Source organism: Lissotriton helveticus, chromosome 5_1, assembly GCF_964261635.1.
Source record: "Lissotriton helveticus chromosome 5_1, aLisHel1.1, whole genome shotgun sequence".
NCBI classification, from domain to species: Eukaryota; Metazoa; Chordata; class Amphibia; order Caudata; family Salamandridae; genus Lissotriton; species Lissotriton helveticus.
In genome coordinates, this window is record NC_136065.1 from 1,156,621,435 (window position 1) to 1,156,648,249 (window position 26,815).

The following is a 26,815-nucleotide window of genomic DNA, read 5'->3' on the forward strand; positions in this document are numbered from 1 at the left end:
GCTCCAAAAGGTTGATATGGAGCCGGGACTCCGCCGGAGACCAGAAGCCTCTGATCTCTGCCTCTCCCATGTGGCGACCCCAGCCCAGAGGGCGCATCCGTCACAACTAAGTGCTCCGGTTGGAGAAGGGAGAGGGATCTGCCGCTGACCCAATCGCGATTCGTGAGCCACCACTGTAATTGTCGTACAGTGCCCTCCGAGATCTGGATATGATCGGACAGGTTGCCCTGATGATGTGCTCACTGGAACTTCAGGTCCCACTGCAGAGCCTGTATATGCCATCTGGCATTTGCACTAGCAGGATGCAGGAGGCCATCAGCCCCAGAAGCCGCAGCGTCAACCTGACCGAGACCCGGGATAAAGGCTGAAAGATCGGAATCAGAGCCTGAATATCCCGAACCCGCTGTTCGGGAGGATAAACACGAAACTGCTCGGAATCCAGAACCGCTCCGATGAAGAGGAGCCTTTGAGAGGGACACAGGTGTGACTTCGGCACATTGATGGAAAACCCCAGCAAGTGCAGGAGGTCGGCCGTAGTCTGAAGGTGGCTGACGACTGTCTGGGGCGAGCTCGCCTTCAACAACCAGTCGTCGAGGTAGGGGAAGACTCACACCCCTAACCTGCGCAGATGAGCTGCGACCACCACCATCACTTTCGTGAACACCCGTGGGGCGCTGGTAAGGTCAAAGGGGAGCACGGTGAACTGGAAGTGCTCGTGGCAGACCATGAACCGCAGGTAACGCCGGTGGGCCGGCAGGACGGGGATGTGGAAATACGCGTCCTGCAAGTCCAACGCTACCATCCAGTCTCCGGAGTCCAGGGCAGCTAAGTCCTGAGCCAGAGTCAACATCTTGAACTTCTCCTTCCGTTGACGTTCCATAGGTCCAAGATAGGGCGTAGGCCCCCTTTGCCCTTCTTGGGTACCAGAAAGTAGTGGGAATAGCAACCACACCCTACTTCTGGCCCAGAAACGCGCTCGATGGCCCTCTTGGCCAAGAGGGCCGACACTTCCTCTTGCAGAAGTTGCAAGTGATCCCCCGACATGCGGTGGTACTGCAGTGGCATGGCTGGAGGGGTTTGCTTCGAAGGGGAGGGAGTAGCCCCTTCGGACGATCTGCAGCACCCACCTGTCCGAAGTGATGGTACGCCAGTGAGGGAGGTGATGGCGGACCCTGCCGCCCACTGGCGTTAAATGGGCCTGAAACCTCGGACTAGGAGGGCTTTAAGGCGGATGCTGCAGGAGTAGATGTGGACTGGCCGCGCCGTTGTCCCCTGGCACTGTCACGGTGGTTACCACCCCCGCTGCCGCGCTGGATGTTAGACTGCGGCCCGTGGCTGGCAGGGCGTGAAGGGGCGCCCCTTCCTTGGCCACGAAAGGAGCGAAAGGCAGACTGCTGCTGATGCTTCCCAGAGAGGCCCAAGGACTTGGCTGTAGCCCTGGTGTCCTTGAAACGTTCAAGCGCATGATCTACCTTGCCACCAAAGAGGTGGCTGCCATCAAACGGCATGTCCATGAGGGTGTTCTGGATATCGGCCGAAAAGTTGGCAGACCTCAGCCAGGCGTTACGGCGAACCGCCACCATCATTGACATCGCCCTTCCCAGCGAGTCCGTGGTATCCAGTCCACATCATATAGAGTACCGAGCTGCGTCTCGTCCCTCCGCGAGAGCTTGAGCGAGTTTTGCCCGGGCCCCCTCCGGACACTCTGGCAGCACGGCCGCAACCGTATCCCACAGAGAGTGGGTATAACGGCCCTAGAGGCAAGCAGTGTTGACTGCCCGCAGTCCGCAGCTAAGGGACGAGAACAGCTTCTTACCAAACTGCTCATACCTCTTGGATTCCCGATCAGGACGAGCAGTCAGGAATGCGGATAGGGAAGTAGAGGCCTGAGTAACCAGACTCTCGGGGTGGGGTGGGTGGACAGGAAGCTAGTGTCGCCCGGAGCTGGGCAGTGGCGCCTGGCGACTTTTCTATCTACAGGGGGGGCCTGTAGCGGGCCTTGACCAGGTGCCCAACAGGACTTCCATGAGAGCCTCATCAAACGGCAGTAAAGGCTCCGGAGCGCCAGTCTGCGGTTTAAGGATCTCAGTGAGGATGTTAGACCTCACAGTAGCAACGGGGAGCGTAAGCGCCAAGGCCTTGGCTGCCCGCGTCAGCACCACACTATAAGCAGCCCCCACCTCCGTAGCCACGGTAGGAGGGGAGACAAAGCCAGTGTCAGGGGAGGTATCAAGACCACTGGCCTCCCCTAGCTCCTCTGTCCAGTCCTGGAAGGAATGACACTCCCGTGTCAGAGGGTCTTCAGACCCCTCCCAATCCCCTTCGTCCTCCATCTCCTGAAACTCAGAGTCAAAGGACTGAGCCGGATCAAAGAAGAAAGGTGCTTTAGCCGGCGTCAAATGCGGCGTCGGTCGACACCGGATCCGGACCGAGAGAGGGATCAGGGACGGCGTCGTGCGGAGACGGCGCCGGGGGCGACACCCTGGGGGTCGTCGCCGGCGGGGTCGTGAGGTTGACCAGCGGCGAACCGGATCCGGAACCGGATCCAGCTGGAGCCTGCGGCGTCGGGACCGAAGTTGCCGACAGCGCCGGGGCCGAAGCACCCGACTGCGCCGGAGACGGAGCACCCAGCCCGCTTGGACTCCCAGTCGGGGGCGTGGGGCCCGAAGGCACCGCGGGACCCGACAGAGGAGAGAGGGACCTCATAGCCATGAGGAAGGCCTCGATCTCCTCCGGCATCCTGTTCAGCCCAGGGATCGGCGGGTATGGAGCTGGCCGCAGCTCCGGCGGAGCCGTGGAGGCCGTGTCGCCCGAACCCCCGGCCGCGTCGCGCGAGCGTCGGGGGGAGTCAGAAGAGCGATGGCGTCTCTTCGACTCCTTGTGCCTCTTACCTGAGGACTTGGAGCCCGAAGAATAGGGTCGACTCGTCGAGCTGCGATGACTGTGGCCCCGCGACTGGTCCCTCGTCCCCCTCCTGGACCGGAACCTCGAGCGGCACGGGGCCAACTGCCAGAGCTCGAGGCGCTTGCGGGACCTCTCCCGCCTAGCCTTCGACTGGTCATCGTGGTCGGCCCCAAGGCAATACAGGCACCGGCGGTGGGGATCGGTAACCGACATCTGTCGGTTGCAGTCGGTACAAGGCTTGAACCCGGGCATTCCCTACCGGCACCGAGAGTCGTGAGACTCGAGAAGAGATCAAAAAGATCCTAAAAGTTTTAGTCAAAAAATGACTAAGGTACTGCTTTCTCCGGACCTGCGCTAGCTGGCGCGGAAAAAGAACTGACGTCAGTGCGCGAGGGCGGCGTCTAAGTACTCCGACGACGTCATCCCGGCGCCAAAGATGCAGACGACGGACGCGGAGCCGCAGACGACGCCTATGGACACGCAAGGGTACTGCTACGCAAAATTTTCCGGATCCAGTCTGACGCCTGGGGGTTATTCTAAGGGAAGGAATCTAACTAACGTGTTTCTTTCAGATAGAAAGATTGAAACAAGTGATATCAGCTGCCAACTTATGTTTTTCTCGGCTCTAGAAACATGGGATGGGGTTAGAAAGTTGCAAGATGAAGACAAGGCCAATGAAAAAGAAATCTGGATAAAGTCAGGTTGTGAAAGAAGGTCAGAAGATGATGTATGGGTATACATTGATGGCAGACCAGTCATGCCAGATTGTTTGCTCTCTCATATGGCAAGAATGTATCATAGGGAAAACACATGTTGGCAGGGATGCAATGATTAGGCTATTCAGACAGAATTGGTACAATCCGAAGTTCAGGGTAGTCACAGAGAGCCTCTGCCGGAGATGCTTGATTTGTTAGTAGCTGAATCCAGGCAGGATAACAGTGGTCAGTTGGGGAAACATTGGGAAGGCAGAAGGACCCTTCACGAGACTGCACCTTGACTTCATGAAGTTGCCTCCAAGCAATGGAATTAAGTACATCCTTGTTATAGTGTGTTTATTTTCACGATGGGTAGAGGCATATCCCACTAGGAGAAATGACAGCCTCACAGTTGCTAAATTACTGTTGAGGGAACCTATCCCTCATTTTGGTTTCCCAGTCACTTTGGAATCAGATAGAGGACCTCATTTTAATAATGAAATAATTTGATTAATCTGTGAAACCTTCAAAATTGAACAGACATTGCACTGTGATTTTTATTAGTGATTACAGTATGGATATTTCTACCAGTGGCAGTTCCTTATTTGATGATAACCAATAGAAAGAATGATAAGGTTAATAGTGGAAAGATAGCTACAATAAAAGGAGATAGAGTAGAATTAGAAGCAGCAGATGAGATCGATTTTCATCACAGTCTCAGATAATGATACGCCTTTAAGTGTCTTCATCAAGTTGTTATTTCAATATGTAAATACAATGGAGATTAGGGATTGCTATGTTTGTATGAAATTACCAGCCTCAGTATAAGCCTCAGTATCAGAGGAAGTTACATATCATCACTTACCTTTAACATATGGTATATCATGTAGTGTTTTAGAAAGTCTATTTTATGCAACAGGAAAACTTCAGTATTATTATTCAAACTTAGATGTAGTATTTTCAGAACTTCCTATTCGATAGAATATGAATCCAGTACTCAGTAGCCAAGCTGCACGGTTTATGGGTGCATTTTTCTTAACATTGAAATCAATAGATTTAGTCAAGGCTCACAAGAATAATTTAACATGTATATTACGTGAAGAAGATAAAGTGTTTTTGAATTTAGTTGAGCAAAGGAGACAGGATTTCCCAAAGAAAGCTGCTGAACAGAAAACCCATGTACCTCCATGGGCTGGGAAAGAGGGAATTTGAGCAATACTGCAATTTCCCTGGACTTTGAGAAGAATGGGAAAAACTGCCTCCATTGGTTAAAGACAGACTATAATAATGTATTTATTGGTTCCAGTGAATGTGAACAAAACTTCCTAATTTTGGGAGGTTGGGGACTAAAAGGAGGAACTGATCCAGTATTTCCTGGGGTTTACTACGTGTGTGGGAATAATGCTTATTATAAGTTGCCTGCACGGTGGTTTGGAAGTTGCTTTTTTAGGATAGTATTTCCGAAGATCTATCATGTAAAAAGAAACTGGACGCAATGAAAACACTAATGAACTGACACGAAGAAAGAGAGCTAGTTTTTCAGAAATAGTAGGTGACATAGTTGGTGCATTGATACCTTCAGTGGGAGTCATTTTGAATTCACATAGAATCTGTAAATTGCCAACAGTAGTTGATCGTCTCTCGACTGATACTGCTGGGGGTTTCTTGATGATAAATACAAAAATGGTTGCAATGAGGTCTATGGTTTTAAAAAAAACGACTTTCTCTTGATATTTTATTGGCCAAAGGGAGTGGAGTCTGTAGAATGTTGAAAGATCAACATTGTTGCACATACATTCTTGATAAAATTAAGGAAATTAGAGGGTATATAAAGAATATTACAAAACTTCAAGAAGACTTGAAACCACTGGAGGTTGACAGTGTATGGGAAAGACTAACAAAAAGTATTTCTTCAATAGGGACATGGTTTTCTAGATTAGGGAAAAGTATTTTAGGTCAAATAATTCTTCCATTAGTTGGTATAACAATAATAGATTTAACAATAATGATTTGGTGCAAATGTTGCAGGAACAAAGGAAAGGGAAGGTATGAAGTGAATTGAAAAGTAAAGAAAAGAAAGTATGAGGAGATTCAGATGGAGGAAAGGAAAATTATATAAAAGGATGGAAGATTTAGAAAACAAAGATGGGATAAAGAAGGAAAAGAAACTGAGATGTGCTTAAGTTGGCATCTGATTGGGATGGGTAATTTTGTGATGCTCAAAATGTCATCAGAGAGGAGATTGATGGAGCAAGGACTCGTAGAAAAGAGACTTGCTCGAAAGCAATCTGCTCCTTTAACTCACTAATAAGTATTAAAAATTGTTTTGTGTAAAATTAATGTGCACCACACCAAAACGCGGGTTAGTGAAACTTGCATATGTGTTTACTAACTTTAATAACTCAAATGAATAACTAAAATGGCTTTAAACGGGAAATCTTTACTGTGCATGCATCAACTGCGCTTAGAGGGAAATTCTTGCGCATGAGTAGAAGGTACTAATATGAAGTCTAGAAGACTTGTGTGTTATGCCCTGCTTGCTTGAAACTAAATCGAGGGATTTTACTAATGCTAACGCGAGGAAAGAATTAATAAATAAATTGGGATAGAGTAAAGATGGGTGGTATACATTGAAACCATTTTTTTTTAAGGGAACATCTGTCTTACTGACTTTATCACTAGTGCGCATTTGGGCCTCTCGTGTATGACTTGAGTGAGCTGAGTCACATGATAATGGCGCATGACAACTGAAAGTCAACCCAGAAAGATGACATAAGGGTCGGGAAGAGAACAAGGACGCAGAGTGCCTGGGCTTGAGAACCGGCAGTGAAAAGCTTAAATGAATGAGCTTACATGCTAGACTTTTAACAATTGTTGCAGATGAAATGTGAATGCGGGTGGGAAAATAGAGCATAAATATAAAAATGAAGGGGATGGGATTATGAACAATGGCCTGACAGAATAAAGTGACATATAAGCATGGTGTGATGATCTTCCCCCCTTGCCCGACCAATTAGATTTAGTATTTTTACGATATTGAAACATTAATGGGTGGAACATTTCAGCTTTTAGCTAGTTAGATGAAGAATCTAATGCAGTGCCTGATAACCTAAATTATTAGGATTAGAAAGAAGATTGCGGAAGAATCTGGAGGAGTAAGAGAGTGTCAGAGAGGGGTGCTACGCAGTCGTCGGTATTCTAGAGAGGTTATCTATCCTGTCCTGAAGCCTTTGTTGCCTGATCTATCCCAGGGGACCCTCACCAGCCCTTTGGCCGGTGGTTGGTCTTCACACCATCCTTGGTAACTATAATTTTGTGCTACTTGCAGATGTTCTTTTCTCTCTGTCCTCTCCCTTTCTGAGCATTGATCATTGCAAGAATCCAAAGTACGTGTCTAATTGAATTTTCTCTCCTGACTTTGATGGTGTCTGCATTGTGTATTTGAGATGGTTCACATGCATTTTGAAATTTAGATAAAGATTTAAACCTTTTCAGAGTCTGTGGTTATTTATACTATGTAAAGAATAACTTTAATTATGTCATTTCACCATCAACTAGTTCAACTATTGGTCCATCTGGCAGAGGAAAGAACTTTTTGATTAGTGAAAGATTATCAGGAGTAGTGAAGACCTCATTTTGAAAACTGTCAAGCAATGTATAAAACTTTGACTTCAGTGGTTTACTCAACTAAGTGTGTGTGTTTATGGGCCCAGGTGAGTATATTTTATTGGATTATCTGTTGTTGGTGCACCGCTGAATCACGTGGACCCAGAGGAGCTGGACCATGACGCAAGTCAAACAGGCTGCCGTGAGGAGGGATGCGCTGCGGTCCCAGGCACCACGGCCAGAAGGAGGGTCAAGGCTTCAGGCAAGTACGGTTTCCAAGGTTCTTTGTCTTGCTGGGTTGGGGGCAGGGTGGCGAAGAGCACCAGTAGCAGCGTCCGGCCAGGTCAGGAAAACACTTGTGAGGAGAGAGGATATGCACATCAGATTGGGCACACTTGTGAAGGGGGTGAAAAGTGTTAAGGGCATCATAGGAAGCATGTGGAAACTCTCCTGTGGGTTGTGTGACAGGTGAAAGCAGCACAGGGTGACAACAGCAGAGAAAATAAAGAGGTGGTCATTAACGTGGCATTCCTTTCCCTTTTATTCTGAGGGCCGCCATCTTTCCTGACGGCACCCGATAACCAAAACCGAGAATAGGAGATGAGGATATAGTGGAGAGGAACCACGTGCGGAAAAACCTGCCAGAGAACAAATTAGTTATATGGCAATATAGGAGAATATAAGAAATTAGTTCTTAATATATACATTGTTTCTATTGATTGGGTCACAATGATGTCAGAAGTGGGATCCTGTGTCCAACGTTATGACGAAACTCTTAGCTACTGAAGGCATGATTAAGCAAGTCTCCAATTGCCAACGTCTTTTCAAACAAACAGCCCAGCAAGTTAGTGAAAACTTACAAGCAGCTTGCATAAGCCACTGTCGGCAGCAATTTGTCGCCTGTAACTGCAAGCTGCGGCTTAAAAGATGGACCCCGTAACTTTTTAGCAAGGGCACAGAATGCGTAGATTAGGCAATTTCCCTTTTTTCCCAAGACATCGACACCACACAATTTCCAGAGACAAATGGTGTCAGTGCAGAGTCACACTGTGCCACCCACTGGTGCGCAGAGTTACTGCTGAAAAGTTTCTGGAATCTACGGTTACAAGTTTCTATCAGAAACCATTAATTCCAACAGATTAATATGAAACATATGTTATTCCGGAGACCAGAAGCCTCTGATCTCCAATTCTTCCAGACGGACTTACCACCCTAGAGTGGAGGCATCCATGATCACTGTTGTTACCAGAGGCAGAGGGTGAAACTTTCTTTATTTAAGGTTGCTGTCTACAGTCCACGTATGTAGTTGCTGGAGATTTTCTTACAGCTTTGGATATCTACATTGTGCTGGAACTAGTGCCACAGAAGGGCCTTCATTTGCCTGGGTGCCCGGCTTGTGATAGCGTGCATGGGAGACAACAAAATGCAGGAGGCTAGCAAAACAGAGGAGGCGCAAGACTGGCAGGACTTTAATGACCGTTTCTCTATAAAACATCAGAATCATAGCTTGAATATTTTGACCATCTGGGGAGGAGGAGGGAATGCTGGACTCTATGCACTTGGGTCTTCCTTGGAGCCCATTTCCCCAAATAAATATCTGCCTTCTTGAATAGCTGCTGGCCCTCGCTTCTTGAGTGCTGGGGAATAAGTGGTAGACACACTGGTAAATTCGGCGCCAGCGCTAGTGGCCATGATCGCATCAGCTGCGGCGCAATCTTTAGCACCAGTGTAGTCGTGTTGATATCGGCTGATAATACTGAGGTCTTGGCGACCGCGCTGCAGGTGGTAGAATGTCCAGAGCTAGTGCCAGGTCAGATGAAACCACAGGGGCCAGATCCTCTATTCTTCTTCCATTGGCTCTTGATCCGATGCCGGGTAAGGTGAAGTCTAAGGTCATGGCGACCTGCTTCTCGACATGGGGCGGCAAGATTTGTTCCTCCTCTTTTTCTTATGCTTTCAAAGAGATGATTTTGACAAAGGTGGTGACCGGTGTCTTCCACAGTGTAGGTCTTCTCTCACTCTTGTCATGAACATCTTGGGCTAGCATTTCTTGATCGCTTTAAGGAGCATCTTTTGACAGGACACATAGGTGCCAGCGTCAAACGAGGCGGTCAGACCGTAGGCACCACAAGCAGCTGTTGTGAGGGTCTGTAATGGACATCTGTCTGTCACAGACTCAACAAAGTTTGAATCCTGACTGCTTAGGAGGCGACATTTCAAAGGAAAACTGCACATAATTCCGATTTTCGAAAAAAATTTATTAACAACCTCAACAATCCTGAGTAGAAGCTAAGGAATCTGTTGATGATGAGGAAAAAAGGGAACTGACGTCATGATGCCAAAAGAGGTGTTTATGACTGCAGTGATGTCACAAGGTGTCAAACACAGTGCAAGGTGGATTCAGCGTCCCCTACCAGTGCTGGAGAGCTATTGAAGAGTTTCCAGATGCAGACAGGCACCTAGGACATTCAAAAGTTGAAGAATGTGCAGGTAGAAGCATTCATCAGAATGTCAGGTTAACATAAGCAATTCCATGTTGGACCTAATTAGTTTCGCCTATGACACAATAAGCACAGGGCCCACATCTGGACATCCCAGTAGCTCAGAATGTTTGCAAGAGTCTCAGCCACAGTCAATTACACTTGCTCCATTTAAGTATATTATTTTTTGCCCACTGAGCAACCCCAGAAAGTGAGTAATTATAGTCAACTCAGCTTTGGTGCCAAAAGCAGATCTGTGATTGTGTCTGCTCCATCATGCTGGAGAAAATCTCAGTATTGTTAAGGGTCCCTTCTGCACGGTGGTGTTTACTTTATCCTGCTTCCTCTTTTTTGGAACAGGAATTCCTCTGCTTAGTAGTTGTTGCATTCACAGCCTCGGTCAACACAAGTATCTTTGTGAATATGCAAATGATGGATCATAGTATTTCCACCAAAGATTTGTGTTATGGGTGTGACTTGCTGAGATTCAATATGTTGATTATACAGACCAACGGTATTTTGACAGATGCTACAGAGGCACAACTCCTACTGCAGGATGCTTGTTTATCACAAGGAGGAGATGTGGTCTAATCGCCTTAGCTGCAGACAATGGAAATGGGGATCAAGGTCTGAGTTCTGGCATTGCATCAATACCCTGTGATTTTGGGCAAAGCACTTATCCTCCCTGTGGCAAAAAAATAATAATCTGACCTTGTGTAATGTGATCTGGTGCTCATGTAAAGCACTCTGCTGCGTTAGGGCCAAGTTTTTCAGTCACTCACCGCCATACTATCACTGACCTGGAAGCAGTGCCTCGTTCTTGAGAATGTGCACAGTCTTAGGACATGATCTCAACCTGAGCTGGATGGTATAAATGTAATGTAAGACACATTTTGATACCCTGCTTGTAACTGTATCATAGGCTTTGCAATCTCAATTAATGCAATTACACTGTAAGCCATATGCAATTGCTTGTATACAGCTCCAAACTGTATGGTTAACATATTATATAATAGAATATAATAAGCAGAAGTATAGTGAATAGCATTATGAAATGTGCGGTCTATATTCTAACAAAAAAACAGGACCTTCAACCAACATACAAAACTTTAACTTGCACAAAGTTCTGCTTACCTTTATTATCTTAGGGTAATTCTGGAAGTCAGTAGGACAGGGGATTTGCAAAAGACTTGCTGTAGTCATAGAATTTGATTACCGAGTGATTGGCTGGTAATCTGTGAAAAGAAGTGGCTTGGTGGCTGGGTCAGAGGAAATAAATAGTGGTGCTTTTTAAGTTCTGATAAAGGAACACTATCGGCAACCATAGTTTCAGATACTTGCACTTTCAAGAGACTAGAGAGGTGAGGCAGCTGACAACAAAAGGCACATGAAAGCATTCACAACCCTGCAATCCACCTGGATAAACATGAATAATTCATCAAGTGTGGGAAACAGCATATAATAGTCTGAGGAGCAGAATGATTCTGTGCTTGTTGACTCACTAAGCTAGATATCTGTCACAGTTCTGTTCTGGTATTAGTCACTAAGCTGGAGCCATTCTGACATATCTGGACTGGAGTGAGCTGCAAGTAGGAGTACCTTCATTTTGTGGTGACACCCTCTAAAAAAAAAAAAAAAGTCAAAGCTGGTGTGCTGTTTGTAAAAGGTGAAGGAAGAACAACACTGCTACACACTGCACTATATTGGAAATATATAGCCAGTTATAGTGTAGAACCAGATTGCACTGATACATTACAAGGCACAGACATGTAATTCACTACATCACACTTACTAAATAGCACATGATTGGCCAGGTTGGAGATGAGTTGCCTTCTGTACGGTTCATCTGTTAGGTCTCTGGAATTTGCCAGTTCCGCTTCACCATTATCCACCACCTCATTAGGTCTACAATAACAGAGCAGACCACATCAAGATTTTACGTGGCCAATTATGTGAGATCCTTGAGAACAAATACAGACTTTGACAGAAAACCAATGCACCCTAAATAAACTGAGGTTTAAAACAGAGGCAAATCCAAAACTTGGTATATTTGCTGTAAATACAACACTATTCTTGTCAGCTAAGGAGAGTCAGGTACCAAATGCACAGACCAACACAGAGGCTGACAGACAAAAACAAGAGACAGTCCCACACAACAAACTTTGGTCAACAAGTAAATAAGCAAGCACTGAGAAGGAATAATGGACAAAGATGGATGGACAAATGGGTGGTTGCTAGGCATATGGATGTATGCTTCAGCTTCTTGTCCACTTAATCTTAACTATTCTGCTCAGACAATCGCCTGGTGATGTATAGGTGATGGTGCTTAAAATGCCATTGACCCCTCCTTTGCGAAATCGCTTTTACCAAGTGGAAATATACTTGTGTGTTTATGCCAATCCAATCCTGCACTCTCTGAAGTAATCATCTCTAGATACGAACGGAGTACCCTCTTTATACCCATTCCATCAGTGACCTCTTTACTACAATAACAAAGGTTTTACTGTCAATGAGTACTTTAAGTTCTTCAGTACTGGCGAAAGACACACCTAGGTTTGTCAGATCGTTATGTACACCGAAACCTATGCACCCAGTCCTGCGCTTTTCCTGCGAACATCACCTACCAGACTCATAGGTTATAACTAAATAAAATGTTGCAATTCCCAGAATGCCCTGATATACAATATGAAATTCCAGGACCAAAACGGGATGTTCAACTTACAGAGAGCATGCTAGCAATTCTACTGCAGCCTGCAATTGTTTAAATTTCCATATTTCTACTTACATTTAAAGTAAAAGTATTTCCTTAAATTATTTCTGCTATCAGCATGTTTTTTCTTGCTGACAAGTGGATCCTCATAATAAGTCTTTGCTAAGGGACAAACACAGTAAAGTACTGCCCTGCTGTTATTGCAAACTTAAAGTATAGGTGTGGATCAATTAGGCAATACAAAAAGTCTGCCTTAAATTGGCCCATCTACAAATTGGACTTTATCTCTACTAGCAGCAATAGGCCACCAACATCATAGATTTTAACAACATGTGATAATGCTAAACTCAATTCCATAGAGATGAAGCTTGCATGGCTGTCTGCATCAACCAATCACAAAACAGTCAATTCCACAAAACAAACTCAAAGTCATATCTTGAATATTGTCTGCAGTGAGCATGTGCCATTGAATCAAATGTGGAAGTTTAGCAACTGAGCAGTTTAGTTACATTTTCGGAAGGATTAAAATTCAGTAGAATAAAACAAGCCTGACCTAACAGCTGCATAGGATTCTTGCAAAAATTACTGCCTAGTCGGATCAACCCTCCACAGCATAAGGCAATTTTAATCCTGAAAACGTTCAAAAGTGTTTTATGATAGAATCAGAGATGGGGGTATCTGTTACACCATAAAGACTAGCAAGCTATGACTCAAAAACTAAAGTACAAACACAATACCATATAATTGCCACATCCCACTTATCAAGAATGGGATGTTTTCTACCACAATCCATGTATCTCAGCCCTCTCATCTTCTTTTTCCTTTTAAACTCTGCCTTCCCTATCACACAATTTCGTTGCAAACTCAGGCTCTCTCATCCCTTTCTTTTGGCTCTCGAATTTCTTCAACAAGTACACCCTACCAAACGTCCTGTCTTGTTTATTTAACAAACTCTTTCAACAGTTAATGACATGCCCTAGCAAACAAGCAAGCCACAGAAAGCCCATATTTAACCACATTACACTGAGCCCAAATGAAAGTAAAAAAAATGAAATAAAAGCAAAAACACTTGGCGTATTATGCAAGTCAAAAGCCAATAAAAAAGACTGCGAAAGTGAGATTGCCAACTCCTGAAATCTGTACAAGCTGAAGAACAAAATGTTTAGGAAAACTATAATAAAATAGGCAAATAAGAATGACATCAAGCCAGACTGGACAGCCCCTGAATAACTATGCACTTTTAACTCGCAAACAAGGAGTCTACAACCATATTCCAAGTTCACCTTTAACTCAGGCCACTCAATGTTTTGCTACAATAAAAGGACAATGTCAAAACCTCAGTCTTGCTCCAAACTGTAGCCAGACTTTCCACAGACATTGCACACTCCACAGATGCACTTTAACATGTCAAACACTTCCACTATAAATGTTAGGAAGCTCTAATAAATTTTTCTTGATGCACTTTAATCCTCACAACCTCTCACGCTACCTTTTTTCCAAGCCCGAAGCACCCCCTCATCTTGTGCCTTCCAGTAACCTCATGTAGCACACACTGCTTTACAAGTTTATAATTGTACAATACCTAAGCACGGATTACTAGGTCTCCCGATTTGACTTTACAAACATCTCCAAGAACATTACGTGATATGCCTGAGCCAGAAAACCTGCAGCCCCACCCTTCCGCCAAACATGGCCTTTGGGGTAATGGTTAAGAAACTAATCTGAAGTAAAACAATTCAACAGAACTAAAAACTTCCATACTCAAAATCACCTGCTACACCTGATGGGTACAACGATGCAGGACTGTAGGTACTTCTGTATTACAAAACGGTGTTTAATATTCAATGGGTGATTCCACAAACTGTCTTAAATGTGTTTCATTTCTCAATACTCACATGAGTAGTTTGCTCAAACATGCCTTCTCAACACAGTAGCATATGGATTAGAAACAGTTTCATTTACAAAACCTTAATATGAAAAGCGTACGGATCTATCGGCACACTCTTCATCCCATGAAAAAAAGAGAGATCTCTTCTGTTTCCCTCTGAAAAGGTGCACTCACAATGCCTTTAAATTCACTGTGCATGACAAATACTAATGAATGATTTGCAACCAAGAGGCGACATAACCCTTTTCTGATCACTTTTAGCTAAATTAACTTTAACATAATTTTAAAAACGTTTGGCCAATACAAAATTTTGTTATGGCAGTTTTACTTAATTGCAACAGCAATGGCTCTCACTGGAACAGCGTTTTTGTAGGCAGATTTTCCTAATGCCCGTCTTACCTTGAAGAGAGTATTGCAGGCAGCAGAACATGTTCCAATGAAAGGAGATTGGGCACCGGCTTTTGCCTTTGGCTGTCCAGGTACTCCTACAAAATGAATGCTCAACATTAAAACGTACACGGGTGTTTCGTAAAGCATTTGTCACACTCTAAACTGTGGTTAGTAATTGCAAGGACACAGAGTTGTCTACAAAGAAACTACAAGGTAATGAGTAGGTGAGGTAAAAAGCAACAAAAATAAAGGGTATTTTCACTTCATTACATGGTTAGTGCCAGGGAAAATGTTCAGTCTACCCCACAACAGACACAGAACGGGTAAGCTCTTGTGATTTGTGTGCAAATCCACCAGGTTTCAAATGTGCTGGGAAAGAGCAGGGGGCTCAGGATCAACACTCATTCAGGCATGCATATATCCTTTAATCTGTTGTTGTATTATAATTAATTTATTAAATGCAAACAGGGCGGGACAAATCAAGCTTCTAGGCGCCACACAAATGTGTATATACTTACATATAGTACCTCAAATCAACATATTGTGAACCATTACATTTCCCCATAATTTTATGTTAAACTCTAATAGGAAAACCAGAATCTAGGTAGATCTCATTCTTATCATAGGTTAAAATCCTTCCATTTATAACTATCACGTTTCATATCAAATCCATGCCACACTTGCTTGCCTGCTCAAACAACAAATTGGGAAACCATGAAAACATATTTTGTATTGTTGCAACTAATTAAATGAGAACCTTTAGCTAGCAAGACTGGCTTGGACTATCCAGCCATTAAAATCAGGTTTCTCACTTGTTTAAATTCAAACAAGACCAATGATTGGTAATTAGAAATTAAGACAACTATCTATATGTAATCACCAGCCATTTCTTGTGAGCAGAACTGCTCAGTTGCAATGCATGGGCATGCGCACCGCAAAATCTCACGTGATGTGATGTGATGGGATACTTTTATAGCGCACTACCACTCCAAGGAGCATCTTGGCGCTGTGACTCCCTATGTCAAGCAGATGCCCATAGCTAGACTGTCCTGGATGTAGAAAAGGATCAAATTAAAGTTTTGCATCATGTGTCAGACAGTGAGTAGATCCATGTTTTCAACATTTTTCTGAAACTTTGCTTCGTAGTGGTTTCACGAAGGTGTTGAAGTAATTTATTCCATGCTTTTGCACCGATTGCAGCTAGGGATTTACCTCCCTTAGTCGGCAGCCTAAATTTGGGGACGATAAGCAGATTAGCTGTGGATGATCTGAGTTCACGTGTCGGATGGTATTGCGTGAAATATCTCCGTAAATACACTGGGCCTTGGTGATGAAAAGCCCTGTAGGAGATTGTCAAAACCTTAAACAAAATGCGCTTTCGTACCAGAAGCCAATGCAGGGCGTCCAAAGCAGCAGAGGCCGAGGATGTTCTTGGCCATCTAAGAACTAGTCTGGCCGCTGCATGCTGGACCATCTGGAGTCTATGCAGGGCAGATTTATTAAGCCCTGCAAACATGCTATTGCAGTAGTCTAATCGTCCTCTTCCCATGTGCCAGGTCCTCTTCCCATGTGCCAAGGACGGACCTTGCCAAGGACTGACTTGCAGTCACTAGTCAAGAGTTAGTGTTTCTAGCTCTCTAATTATCTTGGTCTTCTTCATGTCGGGTCATATTGGAGTACATGAAAGAGTAAAACTTCTGTAGTTTGCTTATGCATATTCTTACATGCCTTTACTAAACTAGGGCCAAAACATCTATAATGGAAATATTAAAGGAAGAAACAATTAGTAAAAATAGGATAGACTGTGTCCTCTTGGCACTTTTAATAAGGAGTTGGACATTTCGGGTCATATTCATTTACGAGTACTCCTGTAGTACTACTTCTCATAATCTCAAATGTTTGTGAATAGGCCACTTTTCTCTCCTTGCTATAGAATGAACCCCATCTGGATATACTGTTATCACTGCTAGACAGGAGCCTGAGCTGCGCCGTATAAAGATGCATAAATACATATACCTTATTTTTCTGTAAAAAAGTAAAACCATTCATTGGCATACAATGAGCACCCCTGTTTTACACACCTGATTCTCGCTGGCAGGCAGCATGAAGCAGTCTGAGCTTCTATAAAACACTTCACTTCCATCTGGATCACTCTCACTCAGATAGTGTAGTCAAATAAAACCAATTCAGTCAACAAATGATTGATGGGAACAAATGCTATGTCCCACATTTAATGCACATATGTTGTGAATTACTGTATAAAGCGCCCAGATATTCTTGTATTAAATTTGTCAGAAAAAGTGTTTACTATTTTGAGAAACACCATTAGGCTGGGTGAAAATATCCATGTTTTTCGCTTTCCCAGGGGTACTGTAATACTGAAGTGGACTGCAGCCGGTTTCACTGACTGAACACACAGCCCACAACAGAACAACCTTTCAAACAAGCGTGTTAAATGGTTGAGGACACCATAGGCCAGCCCAAATTATCTCAGAACAACTGGCAAATGGATGCATTCCATTTTCCCTTTTTTACAATTGAAACTGAAAAGCTTCAAAGCTAGAAGTGGTCAAAGCCAGGAATAAAAGCTGCTGCACTTGCTGCAAGCATCAACTTCAATTCCTGTAAGCACTCAAATCTTTATACCAGAGCCAGGACCAGCAGAGGCTTTCAGATTCACCACAGTTGAACAAGTTACTTACCTTTGGTAATGCCTTTTCTGGCAGAGACTCTATCTAACCGCAGATTGCTCAACTTCTAACATTCCAAGGCATGAGACTGGATCTGGAAAATCTTGATCAGTATCTCTGAGCTGGTGGGTGATCTTGATTTGCCCATGTCACAAGTGACATCAAATTGCCCCTATACACGCCACCCGGGCACGCAAACATTATTTTCTCTTGTGACTATTTCTGTGGCAACTACGCGGAGCCACGTACAAAATAATGTTTCACCAGTGTGCATCATCCAATTTGAACTTTAAGATGAAGAGCCTAGTTCGCAGATCTGCCAGAAGAAGAGGGTTGGTGAGGAAACTGCAGTTAGATAAAGTATCTAACAGGAAAGGGATTACCGAAGGTAAGTGATTTGTTCATGTGATCAAGACTTCTAACCACAGATTCCTCACTCTTGAATAGATTCCCAAGCAATGAAATGAAATGAAATGATTACGCACTTGTATAGCGCACGACTACCCGTAGGCATCTCGGCGCTTGTACGAATACCGCCGAGGAACCCTTCCTGGCCTTTCCCTGTGAGGAGCCCACTCCTGGGTACCCCCAAGGTGAAGTCAGGCATCCTCAGCGTTGTTGGGGCTGTTGTAGAGATTAAGCAAGCTATTGCCCAGAGGTGCAGAGTGGGACTCATGATTAGAATAGGCACCAAGGCGAGAATCATCAGGTCCGAGGAAATTGAGGCTGAGACCCGCCGAGGCGGGAATTGAACCCTGGTCCCGGTCAGACTACTGCATCAGGGTCTGCCGCTCTAACCATTGAGCCACACTTCTCTACCTTCCCAGAGGTGGGGCTGCGAAATGGTTCAATCCAGAAAATCCTAGAGGATCGGCTTTACTGGTCAAGCTGTAGTGCCTCTTAAAAATGTGGAGGGACGCCCATGTTGCTGTTTGGCAGATATTCAGGACAGGTACCCTGCATGCCAACACAGTAGCAGTGGCCTTAGCCCTGCTTGAATGGGCCCTCAAGCCCTCAGGAGGCTGTCTCATAGTTAATGCATAGCTGGATGCAGAGTACAATCTATCGAGAGAATGTCTGCTTCTGTAGTTTCACACTTATTCGATCAGGTAAACCAGACTAAGAGCTGAGTTTCCTCTCGATTGTCTTTGGTTCAAACAGTGTAAAAAGAGAGTGCTCCTTTCGGGTCTAGACGATGAAGTCTCTCCTCCTCCTTTTTGGAAGGTTGAGGCGTAGCGAAAAAACTAGCATAGTGATGCTCTGACCGACAGGAAATGGGGTGACAACTTTCGGCAGGAAAGAGGCAAGAGTCAGAAGAAGCTGTTCTAAGGAAAAAAGCTTGTATAGAGAGTGAAGCGAGAGCGCTTGAAGCTCGATGACCTTACTGACCGGTATAATGGACACTAGAAAATCTGCTTTAATAGTAAAGAGCTGCAGAGAACAGCTTTGTAGAGAGCTGGGAGGGGGGAACACTTGAGAAATACGGCAGCCAGATTAAGCAAACATTGGGGCATCACAAAAGGATTTGGAAGGAACAAGTGTCGCAAACCTTTCAGAAAACGAGTCATAACAGGTGATCTGAACAGGAACTGTTGAACCAGCAATCTCAGGAAAGCAGAATTAGCCGTCAGGCAACCTTTAACAGTGACCACAGCAAGACCTTGCTGGGCTACAGGTGAAACAAACAGCAACACCTATGACAGGGGTGCAGGAACACCAAACCACAAACTTATCCCAAGGGCAGGCATATACAGTTTTAGTAGAGGGACACCTGGCTGTCAAGATGACTTCATGTTCCTCAGGAGGAAGACTGATTACCCCCAGCTGTCGCCTCTCAATTCCCATGCATGAAGGTGGAGAGAGCACAGGTTTGGCTATAGGACCTGCCCTGTTGCTGCAACAGGAGGTCCACCTGATGGGTAAGCCTGATCGGAGGACAGATGCTCATGCTCAAGGTCGGGATACCATACTCTCAGGGCCCAATTTAGAACCACTAAAATGACTTGGACCCAATCGACCTGAACTTCTTAATAGCTCGAGCAGAAGTGGTATTGGCGGGAAGGCGTACAGAAGTCCTGAATTCCTCTTGATGTGTCTCCAAGTGAGAACAGCTTTGGAAACTTCAAAGCAAAGAAGTGCTGAAATTGCATGTTCTCGACGGAGGTGAACAGTTCAAGCCAAGGTTCTTCCCATACATAGAAGAGACCCTGTGACTCCTCCAGATGTAGTCGCCATTCGTGATCTGCCAGCATCACCAGCTGAGTTAATTCAGCATGGCCATAAATGAGCCTGCCAGGTGCTGCACAGATATCCTCACACTTTAGCCAAGTGCAAAGGCATAGAGCCTCCTGGCACAGGGTGCATGACCTCATCCTGGCAAAGCAAACTAGCCTCTGGGATTCCCTGTCCGGTGGGGTGGAAGGTAATGCATTGCTGAGAGAGGAAGGCTGGGTCTCATGGGGGAGGGAGGTGGCCTCATGCAATCATGAGATGCACGGGAGCCCCTGTGCAAGTTTTGGCTCAGGCCGCTAGGAGAACATCAGTGAGGGCTTCATTGAGTGAGAGCAACAGTTCAGCCAAACCTGCTCCTGGATGAAACATCTGTCAAGACATTAGTCTTGACCTCGACTGCTGGCAGCTGCAGGTCAAGGACCTCTGCCACACTGCACATCACAGTGGCAAAGGATGCATCTTCCTCTAAAACAGCACCAGAAGGGCAAAACATGCCTTGAGTCGTAGAAGTGTCCAAACTACTGGCATCATCCAGCTCCATATACCAGTTCTCTTCTGGCTCAGAGACATCAATTCCTTCTCCTCTCCCCATTCAGGAAGGAAGGGTCCATTTAGTGGCTATAAGTCCAGGGGTAGGTACAGTCTGGACAGTGCCAGCATCGGTGTCGAACTGTGCTGGCTCAGAGTCAGGGATGGTGATAGGCTTGTTGTGGAACTGCGCCGGGGATGGCACTGGATAGGAAGGAGACAAGATGGAAGAAGGCACCTGTGATTGCAATTTTGATGGGGAATTAGAATAACGCTTTGACTTCTTGAGTTTCTTAGACTTACCCGACTTGGAGGAAGAGGTCTTGGAACCCAAAGACAAAAGTCTGCGGGAAAGGTTTTGACAACGACCAAGATCTACCCCAGGTCGAATATCAGAACAGGCAAAGGGGCAGAGCATTCTTCTGCAACTCCTCCGTGAGCTTCAACGCCCGCTTACGAATTGCCTTGGCGTGCATCAACTTACACTTGATGCAGGCCTTAGGGTATTGGTGCAACCCCAGGAACTAGAGACAGGCCAAGAGGGGATCAGATCCAGAAATCTGCCTGTGACAATCCCTACAAGGTTTAATCCCTGTAGCTTTGGCAAGGAACATGTCCTCAGCACACTGGGAGAAATAGCTCTAAAGAGTTGAAAAAGGTTGTTTAAAAATGACCTATGTAGGTCTCAGGATATGTGCTGTTGGCGCGGAAAGAATGGAACTGATGTCAGCACGCCAGGGTGGCGCTCATAGGGGCACTGCTACGTACCTTCCAACACAAACACAGATGACACCAATGAAGCACAGTTCTTTGAACTTCGTTGTGCCTGCTGCTGGGGTGCTTGGCAGCTTCCTTTTGAATTGTCTTCATTGATCAAATGTTCCTGGGACAGCGTGGATCATTTACCTGCATTTAAAGGGAGGGCCGCTGCGAAACACAGTTGCTGGGGACTACAGATCTCATAATTCCCATTTGCCATCAGTCCTGCACCACATTAGCACTACTTATGCTTCTTGCAGTCCTGTGTACGTGCGCAGCCCACGTCAGGGCCAAGGGCTGGCCCCGTCATTGCCCGGAAGAGGTTGGGTAACCCCCCTTTTGATCACTTTTAAAGGTACTTTATAATTCTACTTTATTTCAGTAAAGAAGCTTTTGTGAATCTAAATGGGCAAACGGAATGTACTCCTAGAGGTAAGCAACCCCAGAAATCTACAACGCTTCTGGTATTGCATTTACCCCCACAAGCTACTCCATATGTAGCGATATTGAAAGGAGTTCTGTCATAAAAGGAAAATATGACAGAGAATTATAACCAACTCCTAAACAAAGTGGTGCATTGGCAAAAAAAGCTAATGTAAAAGATCACTCGATCTTGGAGGGTTTTATTACCCTGTGCAGAACTATCTCAGAAATCCAGACATTTGATAAACTTATACATGAAAAACCTTTGCATAGATGGTTTAATTCAACATATAGCCAAGCCCACAAACAACTATAGTCCTCTCTAATAAAAGAAATAGCCTAGACAAGTTGTGGATGTTAGAGCTGTGAGGCACTACTATAAACCAACAATAGCGGAAAGGAATAAGGAGATTCAGGCTAAAGCCTGCGAGGAACTTCTCAAGGCAGATTAAAAGATAACTCGCAAATTTGGGAAATTATCAACCACCCTTTTTTTCCAAGATCAAGAAGCACCAAAAATCTAAACTCTAATTTTGGCAAACGTATGGATGGCCCATTTTGGACCGATTTTCAATCAAATTCTAGTGTACCTCCATATACAACCCAAGTACCAGAATCTTTCCTGTATGTGTACTCTACCCAGGATCTATCTTTACTCAGAGGTGGATAAGGTTTCTGGAGCAATCAGGAAATGCGCATGTGGGAAAGCACCAGGCTCAGAAAGTATACCAGTAGATATTTTTAAATACAAACTTGAACTCTGGGCACCTCTCCTGACAAACCTATTTAGGAGCGTAGTCACAGGTCAGATCCCCAAGTCATAGAGAACGGCCATAAATATTTCGGTTTACAAAAAGGGGGATCGGCATTCAACCAAGATGGTATAGACTATTATCATTGATAGACTCTAGTATGAAAATTGTGGGCAGAGGGCTTTTGGCTAGTTTGGAATCTTAGGCTTCAGAGAATAAAATCTTGTACAATATGGCTTCAGACCAGGTCTAGAAACAATAGATCAGTGTTTACATTTTTATTTGCTGGCAGGAAAATATGTAATTGCAAAAGAAGTGTTTTTTCATCTGGTGTTTATCGATTTATCCAGCACCATTGACTTGGTAAATCGCTCAAAACTCTGGTCACTGATGGAGAAAATGAGGGTGGAATTAGAAAAGCTCACTCTCACTAAATGCCTCCATCATGAGTAGACAGTAAGAGTTTGTTATGGCTTGATTCATGGATTCCATGGGTTACATGCCTGAAACAAAGTTTCGAAGCCATTGGAATGAAAAAAAGCTATTTGATAATCCTCTTCATATTAGAGTAAGGAAGAAGTTAAATCATGACTTCTTAACTAACGTTAATGTTCTTAACTAACCCAGGCACTCATTCGCGGCAGACTCGACTACAGCAGTGCACTCACAGAAATGCCCCAAGAAACTGCAGATCATTCAGAATGCCTACGCCAGACTCATCCTCAATATCCCCCTCCCCTCCCCCCCCCACAGCCACATTACCAGCAACATGAGAGACCTCCACTGGATCCCAGTCAACAACAAAAATCACCTTCAAGCTCCTCACACATGCCTACAAAGCCCTTCATGATGTGGGACATGCATACCTTAACCACGGCCTCTCATTCCACTCACCCATGAGAGAACTCCGCTCTGCCCATCTGGCCTTGGCCACCGTCCCACGTATCCACAAGACCACTGTTAGAGGAAGGTCCTTCTCCTACCTCACAGCTAAGACCTGGAGGCCTCTCCATCTCAGGCAATCACCGTCCCAGCCTTAATTCATCTAGTAACCACCAGTTGAACTGCAGCTCTTTGTAGAATTATTTTGATATTAGATACTATATAATATTCACTGCCCACTGATACTCTCATCCCATAATGCTTTGCAGGGCCTTTGGTTGGGAATGTTTTTTTGCCAATAACTGTGCTTGGGGTGGTCCTAAGAGGATGGGACCACCACCAAATCATTCAATAAGATGTGATTTTTTGTTTTCAAGGCATCTGTTTGGTACTCCCCCTAGGTTAGGGAGGATCCAAAAATCATTATGTCTCACTGTTTGCCAATTTTTCAGTTTCACTTTAGTGAAAGTACTATATGCTCTTTAGCATATAAAATTAGAGATACTTATTTGATCATAACTGGCACTGTGTAATATGCCATTTGCAATTATTTTGCAATTTTTTCACAGTGCACACAAGTACACAGTGTCACCAGCTACGCAGACTTCGTGTACTATGTGAAGTACAAAGTATACAACGTGAAGCTACGTGTAGTGCTGCTACGCAAACTACCCCCACGCTTAATTAAGAGGCTGCAGGCTTTGACTGGTATGCCAGTCAGGCTGAACAACAGGGGGCTCAGGCCTCCCAATGCTTGTGACGTAAAGACGCTTTGGCCCTCTTCTCCACGCTCAGGGGCGACTGGTGCGTGGGTTTTCCTTACCGTGAGCAGTCACGGTAGAGGGGTCCTGTGTGCAGCAGCTGCATGCTACATGAGGGAGTCAACAAAAGCTGAAACCACAGTGTGAACTCGGTCTCTGGAGGACTGAGGGATCACGCTGACACCATTGGCCCACTTCAACTCGGGCTTTGAGAGACAGGTGCAGTGGTGTCCGAAGGCAGTGGATTTTCACAGTCTTGAAGTCCTCTCAGATTTCTTTGGGTTGCCTGCCTCAGATAAGGGATGCTTAGGGGTGGCCACGTCTACCCGGCTAGCTAATGTTCCCGCTTGTGCAGGGGCCAAAGGGCTCTGGGCAAAGGGGGTCGGTTTTCTCTCCTGTGAGGGAAGCCAGACTGACATTTCAAAGATGGTAGCTTCTTCGAAGCTCCCCAGACTTGGAATGCTAATCAGCAGGTCATCCTGTGGAAGGGGGTATTATCACCCTCTTTCTGAGGAGGCTTTGTTTCCGACCTCCTGAGAGCAAATGTTTTAAAATGGCTTCCCTGTTCACTTGTACTGGTTGTAATGGAATTGGCCAGCACAGGACCATATCTTCTCATGCAGGTATGCCCTCACATGTTATATAAAGCACCCTGCATTAGTGCAGTAAGGCCTGCTGTAGGGGAGACATGCAAATACTACATGCAGTGCTAGGGAACATTGCACACAGGAATGAGTGTCATGTCGTGTTTTCTCTTTGGTCTGCACCAAAACACGCAGCCTGCAATGGCAGTCTTGCATGTGTTTGGTGAAGGATCTCTTAAGGTGGCACAATTCGTGCTGCAGCCCTGATAGACCCTTCTTTAGCAACTCATGCCTCTGGTACCAGGGGTACCATTTTATAGGGAGTTACAGAGAATGCTAATGGAATTTCCAATTGGCAGAAGCAATTATACAATTTTGGAAAAGAAATCTGGCACAGGGGACCTGGTTAGCAGGAACCCAGTGCACTTCCAGTCGAAATCACATCAAATACCAGTCAAAAAGTGGGGGTGACCATGTCAAAAAGGGGCATTTTCCTAAAAGGTCTCAATAAGAAAAAGCATTTTGAAACACATTTCTGGTTGAATTGCTTAACCAAGACCTCACATTGAGGCTATCTGGCCACAAGGATGGACCAAGCCATATTTGTTGATTGCCATTCTTTTTAAGCCCAAATGTAAAATCTTCCTCATACTTTATCGAGCTGCTGGTGATCTTAAGTGAGCTACAGGGGAAACCTAATTTACTTACTGGTCAAGTAAGGAAAGTCATATTTTATAACTATCACTTTTGCCCAATTTTTGATTTTTACAATTACCTTTTTAATGTTACGTGTTTTCTATTATTTTTCAAAAGTGACACTTTAATTGTTGAGCTTTCCCTTGACATTATGATGATTTTTTTTAACCACTAATTTTCCTTCATGTTAGTTTTACTATGTCATATTTTGTTACACAATTATTTCATAGGTATGTGGTTCCTATGCTTTTGTCTGTATTTTTGTTTCTGGTTTGCTCCCCTTGGTAATTTTATATTTTTAACATTAACACTGACTGGTGATATTTTACATTTTTAGTTTACCATGCACTTTCATGCAATGATTTTTTAATACTGATCTTTATTTTTCCTTATTTATGATTTTCCGCCCAACTTTAAAACAGTGTCTTTACCATTCAATAAATGCTGGTGATACTTTTCTTTTTGACCTAACACTTTAATTATTAACTGTTTGGTTCCATTTTCATTTTATTTTAGGTTAATCGTTCACATAACATTCTTAATACATTATTGTAATGTTGGTTTGATTTGTAAACCACATACTTTGAGATATGTCTAGTCATTCTGTCCAGGTGTCATTAGTGGACACAGGTTAACCTCATCAGCTTGACTCTGTGGGGTGGGCTGTTGGTCACTGAGTAACCGGCCAGTTTCTCAAGTATGTCGCCTGCAAAAAAACACTAATTTCCAAATTGTGTTCAATAAAGTATACACTTAATTTTAAGATTTCCTATGAACCATTTTGCTTCCTAAATATCTCAGTCCTGCATAAAAGCAAGATATATTAGAACATATTTGCCTTTTTATTAGACTGTCTGAAACACTGGATTTGTGAACCATGTGTGCTTCAACGTAGCACATGAATCCAGAAACAATAAACAAAATGTGTTAAATATGCAAGGAACAGACATCTGTGGCCTGCCAAAGCACGGGGATAGGCAATAGATTGGCTATCCTTGGAGACTATCTACTTGGTTTGTGAATGATTTAGGTCTCCTTTCCCTTGATCACTATTGTGAATCTCTGGGACATTCAAACTCAGAACTGCAGCCATCATGTACAAAAAATACAGACAAAATTGCAATGAGTTAACAGATGCAACAAAGCATACAAAACACAGGATGGACTATTCCAGCTAAACTGGTGTACAGTGATTAAGTTATACATTTAGATCGAGAGAAACAGAAGCGTACCAAATGATAATTTAATCACGTGCTATGCTGTTACAAGATGACCAATCAATGATTCATTTCTATACTTTGTGAAACACCATTAGTACATTAAACGAAGTTTCTTCATGACAAATTAAGGCATTATGTTCCTTAATAATTTAGAACAATGGCATCTAAGAATGTATCTGTAGTAGCTTGATTCTTGTAGAAGCAGACAAAATAGTTTGAACAAAATGAAACGGACTGATGTGAATACCGCATATATGGGGAGGACAAATTGTATTTTTGAATACAGTTGTGATTTCAAAACAAACAATACCACCATTAATGGGCCATGTCAATTCAGCTAAGCTCATCTGATAAAATTAGAAATTTACTATCGACTCACTCTTAAGGAAAACGGTTGGGCGAAGTCAACTCGTACACAGCCATAGTTCTTGCGCAGCATCGTGATGACTCCTCTTGCAACACTCCAAAGGCTTTCATTCTGCTTTGGTTTACCCTTAAAAACAAGATGAACAAATGCAAAAATGAGAATCATGGTAGAGTTGAATCTTAGATGCGTGCATGAATATATAAATATACACACACACACACACACACGCATAATACACCACTGTGCAA

The 26,815-nt window shown here is 44.3% G+C and overlaps 1 protein-coding gene across 4 annotated transcripts in view; it reads right to left on the reverse strand.

Annotated features, from left to right (window-relative positions):
• The window catches only part of GPAM (glycerol-3-phosphate acyltransferase, mitochondrial), a 244,005-nt gene that overhangs the window by 71,286 nt on the left and 145,904 nt on the right, over positions 1–26,815 (reverse strand). For all 4 annotated transcript variants that reach the window (XM_078643773.1, XM_078643774.1, XM_078643772.1 and 1 more), the window contains exons 11-13: positions 26,580–26,693; positions 14,683–14,768; positions 11,478–11,590 (exon numbers count right to left, since the gene is read on the reverse strand). In XM_078643773.1, coding sequence (XP_078499899.1) covers positions 11,478–11,590; positions 14,683–14,768; positions 26,580–26,693 — 313 coding nt within the window. The remainder of the gene's footprint in view (positions 1–11,477; positions 11,591–14,682; positions 14,769–26,579; positions 26,694–26,815) is intronic.